The following is a 12,429-nucleotide window of genomic DNA, read 5'->3' as shown; positions in this document are numbered from 1 at the left end:
ACATACCTCCAGTCCTCTATGATCTAGCCCAATCGGCTTCAGCTGTCCAAAATTACTCTACTAGGTATGCCACTAATCAAAACTTGTACAGACCATTCTCTATAACCAATTATGGTCTAGCAAGATTTAGTGTGGTGGCATCACAGATCTGGCAAACGATATCTATTAAAATAAAGTGTCTCCCTGCCAAAAGCTTTAAAAAAGAATATAAACTCTTCCTACTTAGCAGGCAGACATCTTGAACAAGTTTAACCTATCATAGAGTTCTATTTTACTATTTTAACTATTTAGTATATGTGCTATCTCCTTAAGTGTATTTAACTTTCACCCATCCGTAACTGCTCTGTGGTAGTGGCCAACTCGAAAGATTGGCTCCTTTGGCTACAACACACTCTTTCCACTGCTTTGTGTAAATTCATGTATAGTTAGAACTCTCTTCTTTTTTTTCTCTTTCTCGTTGTTGTATTTTTAGTAGAATAAGTGTGAATAAAATAATGAATAAATGAATGAATGAATGAATGAATGAATGAATGAATGAAAAGAATACTGACAAGTCACTCGTGATTTTTAGAATTTATGCAAACATTTTCCATTGTCTGCATACTGATTTTTTATTATTATTATTTTTTTTATGCCGCAACAAAGTATGTGCACTCAAATGTTATCAGTGTGATAGCAAAGAGAGTTGGGAAGACTGCGATGTGAAAGAAATCACATGCGTTTCCTGGCAAAGCCGCTGTGCAAAGCTTTTCTACAAAGACCAGACTAAGTTCTTTTACGCTAAGGGTTGTTTGACTGACAAGCAATGCCAGGATGGACCGAGCAAGTTTGAAAGGTGCCGGAAAGCCGAAGAGCGGGGCTTAAAAGTCACGTGTGATTTGTTATGTTGTTCCGGTGACCATTGTAATGGAGCAGACGACGCGTCAAAGGTCAGCAGTGTTATGTTCACGGCATGCGCCTTACTTGCCGTACCGGTTTATATGCAACTGATATAACTCGTTGCTTGTTAAAATGACTTTTCAGAGTAATGGCTCTAGAAATTAGCGTACCATTGGCTGAAAGAGCAAAACATAGTCAAGATATTAACACACTTGTACAATCAACCTCTTTCCCTTAGTTGGGGGTTGAATTGGGGGTGGGGCCCACCCTCAACTAAGGGAAAGGCCCTAGGAACGAGGTTGTTGTACAATGCCATTGTCAATGCGACATGTAGTATTGATAAATGCTTGTACATCAAGCTTGTATCAGTAAGAAAAACATTTTTCACAAGTTATTGCAGTAAACTAATAGAAGTCAATAAAAAAGGGGTGCAAAACTTGTGTAGCCCGTTAAATATGTTATGGCAATGTGCTTTTTTGAGATGACGCGAAGCGAGTGGAGTTATTGCAAAAGCTTTGCGTAATCTCGTACCCACATCCTCCCGTGAAAAGACCGTGTAACTGAAATGTAATATAAGTATTTACCAGGATCTTACAATCGCTTGGCCGTGGAAAGGCTCGGTATGAGACTAAACTCTGCGCAGAGCAAGGAGGTGGGACCACAGGGACCTCGGTCAAAGAGCCGTAGATTGTTTACGTGAAAGACGCGCGCGAATGGCACGTCAGAATCTACGCTTTTGGCATTGCACCCTGTAAAAGACGTGTTCATTGTCAGACCCTGAATCAATTATCTTCCTTTTGAATCAAGAATAGGAGGGATGAAGAGAAACCGATTTGTTTCCTGACCAAAATCCAATACTCACGTTACGAGAGAGGGCTGCTGTAGACTCGATGTAACACTTAATGCGAGGCTCTCTGCCTCTCATGGAAAGACTACCGTAGATCAGAAGGGCTTGGGTACTAGCGCGGTGTTTTTCAAAAAGTAAGTATGGCGGCCAAAGTCAAGAGAGCTTTGAAAACAAACGTGTTTTGGTCAAAGGATTGTATCCTATTCAAACCTTATACTGTCTTTTATCTGTTTTATAACTAAAAAAATAGCCATTTTTATAGAATTAGCGAAGTTAATGGCGAAGTACCTGTTCAACAGTAAATTTTAAGTTTGGTTGAACTGTCCTAACTGTGGCTAATCTTTGTGCTTGCGCTGATCACTTTAACAGTTTCGTAGACATTTTACTCCGTTCATTGTCATGACTCGCCATTCTTTAGAATATAAAAGTGATATCTTATCAATTAACCGCGCTACGAGCTATGAAGATCGTCATCAGCTGTCCACTTGTTTGTGCTGTGTCACTTCTTTAGAACGAAGTTTAGAACGAATGACCCCAAGACGGCTTACAACAGAATTGTATTCTAAAAAAAATATCTATTAAGCTTTGTTAAGAAACAAACGAATTTCCTACACGTATCGACTACCGATTGCTGTACCTGGAGAGAGATTTACCCAGATTTAATACAAATTCAGCCATTTATTCACTTCATTGTATATCCTGATCTTCCCATTGAGCTCCTTTATTAAGATCTTCAGATTAAAACATTTTTATAAAATAAATTTTCAGACTCAAGCAAACAAACGGCAACACTGTACTTTACATTTCCTTACTATGTAAGTATATTTAGCTAATTTAGATAGGATTGGAATCTAGGATCAAATGATTTAGCCTTGAACTAACTGGCCTTGACCTTAAACACAGCTGATGACCAAGATGAAAGAATTGTGAAAGTACATGTCCCAGGTTAGGATTAGCTATTTAATGGTCATTTCACTCTTGTTATACTGAATCCTGGAAAAAGCCTTAGGTTCAAACTTAATTGTAATATGAACATCTAGACTTATATCCAGAAAGGCTCATACCAATGCAGGTGGTATAAAATGTTTACAAATTGATATGATTTGAAAATGATTTATAACAAGTGTTAAAAGACCTTGACGAGGTGAGTTGTCCTGCTTAGGTCAAAAATCATGTCTTTACAAGCCCCTGTTTAAATTGAGCTAAGGTTACTGTACACCTTCAGGGGTGTCTTGCGTGCAAGCGATGTAGCACGTCCGGTTTAAACTGCGTAGATATCTAAACCCCTATATCAAATTAAAGCTTATACGACTGCCTATCAGACTATACCAAAATTTTGAAAAAAAAATGAATTGTCAAATTTTTCACGACTTCTAAATGCGAGCGCCAGAGTCACCTTTTGAACGTTACATGTTAAAGCGAATTTTGTTTTTCGCTTATTTAATGTGTTCCTCCATTTCCAGGGCCAGAGTGCTAAAAAAGGTGTCTGCGATTTGCCATATTCAATTTCAGTGAAAAGTCACAAAACATTTTTTAAATAGGATTAAAAAATGTGGAGTGATCATACAAGAAACACTCTTGAAAAAAGAGTATTTAGAAATAAAAAATTCTGAGACATGTTTTTTTTTATATGTAAAACTAGCTACTGTCAAAATTTGAGAGCAATCAAACAAATAGTCCCTTTTACAGCTGTGGGCTTGGTGGCCAAGCCTTTGAACAGGAATGAGGCTAAGGGTGACCCTGTTGTGATAGAGACCTGTATCTAGTTAGCATGATACAAAGTAATTTGCATTTGAAAATCGGCAACACCTCTATCATAACAAGATCACCCTAAGCCTCACTCCTGTTCAAAGGCTTGGCCACCAAGCCCACAACTGTAAAAAGGACTATTCCCTTTCTTGTAGCTCTTAAAAGATGATTCAGGCACTCGCGTTTAGAAGTCGTGAAAAATTCAACAATTAATTTTTTTTTCAAAAATTTTGGTATAGTCTGATAGCCAGTCCTATAAGCTTTAATTTGATATAGGGGTTTAGATATCTACAGTTTAAACCAGATGGCGCTACATCGTTTGCACAAGAGTCACCCCTGAAGGTGCGTGGTAATCTTAAGGTTAAAATGATTTCAAACTAGTTTGATTACTGTTTTCCTTTGTTTAAAGACTATCAGTGCTCTGCCATGCTTGGTGATTTTCAAAGTTGCTCTGGCAACCAATAACAATAAAATACGTAACAGAAATTACATCCAGTTAGAAAAAAAAGAAGAAAAAAGGAAAAATACATTTTGTGCAATGTTGCACACTGTGTTGATCTCTTTGACTTCATGCAACTATAACTTAAAGTGCACCTACACCCAAAAAATTTTTTTCGCTTAACGAAGTAAGCTTATTATTTTGAGTATTTCTGCGCAAAAATTTTTTTTTGCTCAAATCTTCAATTTTCTATGCCTAGTCAAAATACGGAAAATCGGCCGCCATCTTGCCCCACGACCGAGTTTAAAGAGGAATGGCTCTAGTGGGTAATGTGACGTCAAATCGAGAACACGAAAGTCTGCATTTCACACATTTTCACTTGTTTGGGAAGGTTGTAGTCGATAATTGTCCGAAAATATGCCGACTAAGTGTGTTGTAGAAGGATGTAGCAACGTGCGAAATTTGCAAGAGGGTATCGCGCTTCATACATTCTTCATACAACACACCTAGTCGGCATATTTCGTACAATATCGACGACAATCTTCCCAAACAAGTGAAAATGTGTGAGATGCAGACTTTCGTGTTCTCGATTTGACGTCACATTACCCGCTAGAGCCATTCTTCTTTAAACTCGGTCGTGGGGCAAGATGGCGGCCGATTTTCCGTATTTTGACTGGGCATAGAAAATTAAAGATTTGAGCAAATTAAAAATTTTTGCACAGAAATACTCCAAAAAATAAGTTTATTTCGTTAAGCGAAAAAAAAATTTGGGTTTAGGTGCACTTTAAGAACATGAACTCTAAGTACAGCAGTGCTGTGATTCATAGAACTTTACAACTTGCTACATTTTCACTTGAATGTGCAAACACAGATCACCAAAGTGGTAACTTTCACTTCAAACAGAATTTACCGGCAAACTGATGATACATCCAGTATGTACCCAGAACAAAAGACAAAATCAACTCAATTATTTTTGAAGTCATTTTAACCCAAAACCCATATCCAAACTTTTTACAATATGTAAAATAATGAATTTTTGTCAAGCTTTTACTGTCTATTGCTATCTTTTTTTTTTTATTAGTTTATACCTGCAATTCATCTAGTGTGTGACATCAAAGTTATGAACTATGAATTCCATTTTTTTTACTCATGAGGTGTAGCACCTGAAGCATGCCTAAACATCAAGAACCCAATGGTGAGAAAGCCAGTACACATGTTAAAACAGAGAGGCATAACTCTTCAAAAATCTTTCCATGATTGTCTGGACAAGAGGGAGCAAGAGATGCCAAGGAATGGACTGAGTGCAAAATCTGTCTCACACTCATTTGATCATTTTGGTAAGATTCTACCAAAGAAAGTGTCTATTGTTTAAATTGTGGAGTGTGAATGTGTATATTCTGTTTGGGGTACAGTGTATGTGAAAGTAGATTTTACACATGATGTTGTGTAATTTTTCAGTAGCCTTAAATGCCTGATAAAATGTAGTGTATTAATTATTGTTACTTTGAAGGTGAGGGTTACTTTGAACAAAAGGGAAAAGAGAAACAAGAGTTGAGTTTAAAAGAGCTGAATCCACAAGACAAGAAACGTGTGGCTAACTTAGTCAAAGAACTTGCAAAGGTTGGAGAGGAACGACAACTTGCTGAGGAGAAGATTGAAGAAGAGAGACTGGCATTTGAAGAACGGCTTGCCATCTTGCAAGAGGAGTATGATGCAGTGATCAAAGAGAAAGCTTGTATCCACTCATGTTTTACCCCCACTACAGTTTTACCTTGAATGCATTTTGTTTCAAATTTATAATAATAATAATAATAAAAGATTTATACCGCACCAGTATCCTACTGTTCAAAGGTGCCTACATTATTCAGTTTTTTATTTACCATTAGGCCAATTTTTCTTGATGCAGATGATCACGTTCTATAGAGGGTCTTAAGTTATTTCATTCCTTGACATGACAAGATTTGCAAAACAGGTTCCTGGAATTGCAAGCACTTTTGGTAAAGTTTCAGGCAAATGGAAGGACATCTTCACCAAGAAAAACAGCTAAAACTCCAACAACAGAAGACAAGGAGCAGGTTTGTCCTTGAACTGTGTCATTTATGATGTTTATTTCTGATGCCTAGACAGTACATGTCTCGGGCTTTAGGTTATTTCTTACTGACCCCTTTACAATACTTGTGTTGTGTTCTACTGTAGAGCTTTTTGAAGCCCTATATCAAATTTTTGCTGGATTTAGAGATTTTTTTAAATCTGTCCTATTTTCATAATTATCAATGTTGAATTAATTGTGATGATAATCAAAATCTGAAACCAATTAGGAAAAATATGTGTCAACTTGGTTGGAAAGATTTTATAACCCCTAATTTGTTTAACTACCCACAAGTAAGCTTTTATGTTCTATTTGCTAAACAATTCCAATGACTCCTGAAAATTTTAACCTATCAACACCTGAAACACCCATAACTGCCCATGTGTGACAACCCCAACTTACCCTGAAAAACAAGTGAGAAAACCATGCAAAAAACTTTATCCACTCTGCAATGGGTTTGCAATGTCACTTCATGAACACCACACACATATCAGTTGTATCAATTTGCAGTGTTTCAATGCATTTGGTAAACACACACCTTAATTATTACATAACTCCAGAAGTTAAATCATTCATTATGTTAAACAATTGTACACTAATTTTTGTATGAATACCAACTAGGACAATTTTATAGGAAAATTCATTAGTCGATGAGGGAAATCCGCATTAAATTGCGTATGCAATATCTGTTTTCAAGTGCAATTTAATGCAGAATTCACAAGTCATTCAAGTGATGGATTTTTCTTGAATCACATTATTGAATAAAAAAGAAAAAAAAACAAAAAGAAAACAGCATCACTTATAGTTGTCATGTATACATAGATGTGAAACAGTATCAGTTAGCCTCATTTTTAACTGACAATTCCACACTAAATACCTTGCTTTGTTATCCAATTGGAATGTGAGATTTTATTCTTTGATGCGATTAGACTACATTGTGTTTGCTGAGCACCTCCAAACAGAAAGTGTTAGCCTTATCACTCCCAAGATATCAATATATTAATTCTCCCTACTATTTGCCATACTATCATTTTGATGTTACTTTTATTAGAGAATTTGCTTTTAGATCAACTAGTTATCCCCTAATTTGTAATTTTCTTTATTCTTATGACTTGTCTGCTTGATATTGTATTGATGTTGTAAGGAGAAATTCTGTTTTGGTCATTTAACTTCCACAAGTGATTAACGTAACTTCTTCCCTTAATATCCATACATAGAAAGCAAACAGGTAATGAGAATACTCCATCTCATCAAGTAGAAGTTGTTATCTTGATCTAACACCAAATTCTCTTTTAACTAATTTGCAAGATGTGCAGCAGCTAGAGGGGAGTTAAGGGTAAATGGTTAAATGTAAGAATTTTTCTGAACCAGTAACTGTATTTATAATAACTAACATTATGATAATGATTGTGTTTTTGGCATGTGCTGTAGGTATCTATTTGTACTGTGTTATCATCTCTTTCTCCAAACAAGCCTCCACACTTCTCTCCATCCAAACAACCTATAACAGAAATTCCAGGTAATACAAGGCCAGACACTAGTAATGGTAAACATACAGAAGAGAAACTTAAGGCCAACAGTTTCCAAGCAAGCTTCTCACAGCAAGTGATGAATAAGACAACACCTCCAAACAAGAGGAGCAGGGACCAAAAATCACAGATAACAGCCCATCAGAACAGTGTTACTGAAGGTCATATGAGGGTGTTGAGCCCTGGACAACCAGCCTTACCTTCCACTGTACAGTCCAGGAGTGAGTGTCACCCTGTTGCTGCATCCAGCAAAGTTCAGTCAACAGAAATTCAGCTCAGCTCCTCACAAAAGGAGGGACCCTCTTATAAGTCAGCAGAACCGAGTGGAACAAGGTACTTAGCTAATGAGATCAGTAGGGACCTCTCTAACAGATGTTGAGGATCAGCTGGGCTCATGATCATCATAACCTTTTTGGGCTTTCACTTTTTAATACATAATTATAATGATGATGGAACAACCCCTTAGTTAGAGATGAAGAATATTTAAGGAGGGAAGATTGAAGGACCTTCAGTTTTCTCTTACTTTATTTCACATTGCTTTGCTCTCCCTATAATGAAACTTCTTGACAGGGGGTGTAAAATGACAGTCTCCTATTTTTATTTGAAGGGAAGACAGTTTCCATTATTCTATTATCATTTTAATTGTCATGATTAATTGATCAGTATCACTGCCATTGCCACAATTATCATCATCATTATCATTTTTATTGATATCACTAGGGTAACTATTGTTTTTTTTTTTACATTTCTTTAGTTATAATCATTTTGAGTATTATCATTATTATAATTTCATAATTATAACTGTCATTAACTGTACAGTTTTATTTCCTTGACAGTTTAAGCATGGCTACTCAACCCCAACCCTCCTCTGCTGATTCCTCACAGTCAGCAACAAGAGTTGCACCTGGTATGATGTCTCAGCATCCACTGCCAGTAAAACCTTTGTTTTCTATGTTTAGTGATGGAGATCCTGGATTGACAACTGATGGGAAAGTACCTCCAAGAAAAAATGAAGATAGGTAAGCTGATCATCAAGTCAGCTACTGGGCTCACAGTCAATAAGAGCAGTATCCTGTAACAAATGGTATGGCTGTCAGATCACTTAATGTAAAGAGTGAAGATCACAATAACTGGCACATTATGCTTGGCAGAATAGTTACAATGTTGTGGGTGATATGCCAAATTTATTACATGACTCGGGCAGTCAGAGGGCCAATAAGTAAAATCAACCAATCAAAATGCTCTATTGCCGGTCAATATTCTCTCAGTATTGGACCGGGCACTGTCCCGAATGGTCGCGAATGATACCGCACTTGTGTCCCTTTGAACTTCAGTCGTATAATAAATCTCTTATTAACCAAGCTTGCTCGGGACCGTACTGGAAGAATATCGGCCCTCGGTCTTTTTTGGTACGGACCTCGCTGCGCTCGGTCCGTACTGTCAAGACCTCGGGCCAATATTCTCCCAGTACGGCCCTCGTGCTTGGTTAATAAGATATATATTATAATGGCTTTGTCATTTTTTTTTTCCCGTTGCCCCGTTTCCTGAACTTTCTGGGCCAACACATTCACTCCACTGTGACAAGGTTCATTGTTTTGTGCCTTTCCACTGGATCTGCATATCAGCCAAGTGTCATTGATGCCTGATAAATTATTGGAGGGGAGTGGAGGGAGGGGGAGAGATGTACCAATAATTCAGTACCAGCATCCTGTTTGGAAGCAAAAGTATTAATCCTCGTCTCTTCATGCTATGGAAGTGGGGGAGGATAAGGTTCAGATGTGTGAGCTTCTTGGCTTGTGTGGAAGATTTTTTTATTACCTTGAGTTTATTTCAGATTTATTGCGTTGCCTGTAAATGATAACTGGTTTTCCTAGGTGGGTTGGTGGTGGTGATAAAAAGGGTTATAAGTTTTAGACTTTGAAAATCTATAACTTAACACTTCAGCAAAAGATAAAAGAAACATTAATGCTGCACACTATATCCGTTATTGATTGCTCAACAAATTACTCTGTTTCCATTGAACAGGTCATTCTCCGAAGTGTCGGGAGTTTCCGGGAGCTTCTCGGCTGAGTTAGATGCAGTGTACCGCTTGTATTGCCGTGAATATGAACTGCAACTACAGCTTCAACAACAGCAGATTGAACTACAGAAACAACAGTTACAGCTACAACAACAACTTCAGCAAGTTGAGAATTTACAACAACAACAACAGCAGCAGCAGCAGAGACAACAGCAGCAACAACAACAGCAAAAACTACTTTCGTCGATGGAAATGGAAACCAAGGTAACTGGTTTCGATGGCGTGTTCGTCTGTTAAAGAGAGAAGAGATTTCAAACTTTCTGTAATTTGGAGCGGCTATTGTTTGATTGTCCTAATACGAAACCTTCGGTATTGGCAACAGCCACTCAGAGTTAAGGAAAATATCATTAAAAAGCTTGAGCGGTCGAGTCGCGATTGGTAAAGTTTTGATAAAGGGGGCGCTGAATTTTTTGACCAATCACATTGTGAAGTTAGCAAAACCGACACAATCTCAGATTACTTTCAAAGTCCTCTTTTGTTGTGTTCCTCGAGCTTAGTATTATAGTTTTCTTTATTGCAGGTCACTGGGCATGAAAAACCAGCCACGTCTACCGTGGACGAGACGCCCGCTCGACCACTCGTACCCAGACCTGCTTCTCAGCCTCGTCAAGTGTCACCCGCCCAATCCCTTATTCCTACTCCCGAAGGTGAGTTCAACCCATACAAGCGACGTCACTTCAGGCTTGTGCAAAGTCATTCCTGTGAACTCTATATTCTTCCATCAAGTAATTTTGTCACCAGTCAAGGGTGACAAGGATAGATACGGTCAAATACGTATCGCTAAGTACTGCAATTGAAGTTGTCACTAGTTGCGCTAGGTGTTAGAAAATACTCTGAACTTGGTGTACGCGATTTATTTATTATCAATTGTGTAACTTGTGTTTTCCCCTACAGTAAGTTCCTCCTCCAATCATGGCATCCTTCAGGCAAATCCACGGAAAGCAAAGCATTCGTCAACTTCAGGAATCCTTTTACCTGGTGAAGAAGGTTTGGCAACAGCTGAAGTATACAATGGGAACGCGAAAGACAGGTAAGGTTTGTTTGTTTCTTTCACCTTCTTTCATTCTTTACAATGTTTTTCATTTTTTTACCTTCCTTCAGGTTGGGTTTTGAAAAAGAAAACATAGAAGCTCTCGCACCAGACCCTCATTACCGGGTGCAGTCCGCTCCTCCAACTCTCAGTCAGCCAAGGTTCAGTTTTGAACGTGAGCGCGGGCCCCAGCCACCCGCTGACCGTACTTATCGCAGGGCTATAGTCCCTGACGATAGGCTACCAACTCCTCAAGAACATGTTGATGAAAGAGCAAAGGCAAACTATCCTGACAGCCGTCTTTCGGGTTCTAGGTACTCGCTACATAGCCGTAGTCATGATGTTTCTGCTAACGGAAAGATTGCGGCCTTGAGAGAAATACAGAACACAGAAAAAGATATGGTCAGCGGAAGAGACAGCAATAGTTCATTTTACCCGAGATCTAATTTCGACTTCAATTCTGAACAAGGCAGCTTAACAGTTGATAGTCTTAGAGCAGACAGTTTTCTCGGCGGAAGAAGGCAAAATAAGGGTGAATCGTCTTACCATGGACCTCCACTGTCACATTCTCATACCCAAGGATCATTTAAGAGACAAGCAGTAGCCAGCGATCAACGGTTTTCACTGTACAGTGACGTTGAGCGTAGCTCACAGTCACGTGGCTCTCATACATTCCCTGATGATGATGACAGACCAGGAAGATTGGACCCAAGTTTAGAAAGGTACAGTGGAGCTGCTTTTGTTTTGTTTTGTAACGTTAGTCTAAATACAAAGTGCATTATTGTTCACCCGAGATGTAACTTTAAGAGCGTATACAGTTTTGCTGACACGATGTGGACAAACTCCGCTTAAATTCTTTCTCCATTCGACGACCAAATTTAAAATTAACCACAAAATGTATAACCAACTACTTTTATCTCTTAGTGGGGTACGTGAAAATCCATACCCGCTATCTCTCGTGGATATAGTTGAGAACTTAGAAAGTAAATCTTTGGGACTCGAGGTTCCGGCAGCTGTTAGAGGACTGGACACTACGGACTCCGGGTATTCACAAGAAACTAATAAGGAGAGAAGTCCGCGGATTGGTGACATTGTAAACTCAGATGAAGAGGAAGCGGCTGTTCTTGAGGATATTTTCTTTATCTCGGGAAGATTTTTATGATCCATCTATGATGATATTAAATGTTATTTTTCATAGTGCAATTGTTTTTTTTTTATTTTTGGTAAAACAAGCCCACTTATTTATGCAATACTCGGGTTTACCAGCAGACATAATTTTAGATTGAAAAATAGTAGAGAATGGCCAATATCATGTAACATTTTTTTGAACAAATAAGATGATTTAAATAAGATTAGACTAAAGAAAGTAAATAGTTAAAAAGTATTAGGAATACGAAATATTAAAATAATGTCAATGTATTGAAACTAAATGTTATTTAAAAATTAACGTGTGGTGTGGCTAGTGCATAAAATACTGACCGCGGAAAACTTGAGAAAATGTCTTGAACAGCTGTTACAAGCTTCAGAATATATTTATATGTGCGTTGTGAAGATGGTTTCTGTTTCAAACTGTCGATTAACCATTTAAAAGATCAGTTGGATTTTGTTTGTTTGATTGTTTTTAGGGAAGTAGGAAATGTAGACGATTGACAAACCGGTCAGTGTCGGCTCCTTTAGCATTGCTGTCAGCAACAAGTTATATGTTTTGGTCTTACCAAATTAGTTGATATTGTAAGTGGCCACCGTAAAGAATTACTACTGAAATGACGGCTCGAGCGTTAGCCCCT

General features: G+C 38.0%; 1 protein-coding gene across 4 annotated transcripts; it reads left to right on the top strand.

Annotated features, from left to right (window-relative positions):
* Nucleotides 1-991: 991 nt before the first annotated feature.
* LOC111344274 (uncharacterized) lies at nucleotides 992-11,845 on the top strand. 4 transcript variants are annotated; one of them, XM_022951486.2, is made up of 12 exons: nucleotides 992-1,921; nucleotides 2,630-2,671; nucleotides 5,075-5,251; nucleotides 5,425-5,649; nucleotides 5,874-5,989; nucleotides 7,435-7,865; nucleotides 8,369-8,551; nucleotides 9,558-9,816; nucleotides 10,133-10,259; nucleotides 10,507-10,642; nucleotides 10,714-11,364; nucleotides 11,567-11,845. In XM_022951486.2, the coding sequence occupies exons 1-12, from the start codon at nucleotides 1,867-1,869 to the stop codon at nucleotides 11,802-11,804; spliced, it is 2,640 nt and encodes an 879-aa protein (XP_022807221.2). In that variant the 5' UTR covers nucleotides 992-1,866; the 3' UTR covers nucleotides 11,805-11,845. The 4 variants fall into 4 exon arrangements, with proteins under 4 accessions (XP_022807221.2, XP_022807223.2, XP_022807224.2 ...); XM_022951488.2 differs by having other exon boundaries at nucleotides 5,069-5,251; nucleotides 7,477-7,865; XM_022951489.2 differs by having other exon boundaries at nucleotides 5,069-5,251; nucleotides 8,492-8,551.
* The last annotated feature ends 584 nt before the right edge of the window (nucleotides 11,846-12,429 follow it).

The sequence above is a fragment of the Stylophora pistillata genome, chromosome 1, assembly GCF_964205215.1.
Source record: "Stylophora pistillata chromosome 1, jaStyPist1.2, whole genome shotgun sequence".
Taxonomy (NCBI): domain Eukaryota; kingdom Metazoa; phylum Cnidaria; class Anthozoa; order Scleractinia; family Pocilloporidae; genus Stylophora; species Stylophora pistillata.
Note: the sequence above shows the minus strand (reverse complement) of the source record. Positions and strands in the feature narration are given on the sequence as shown.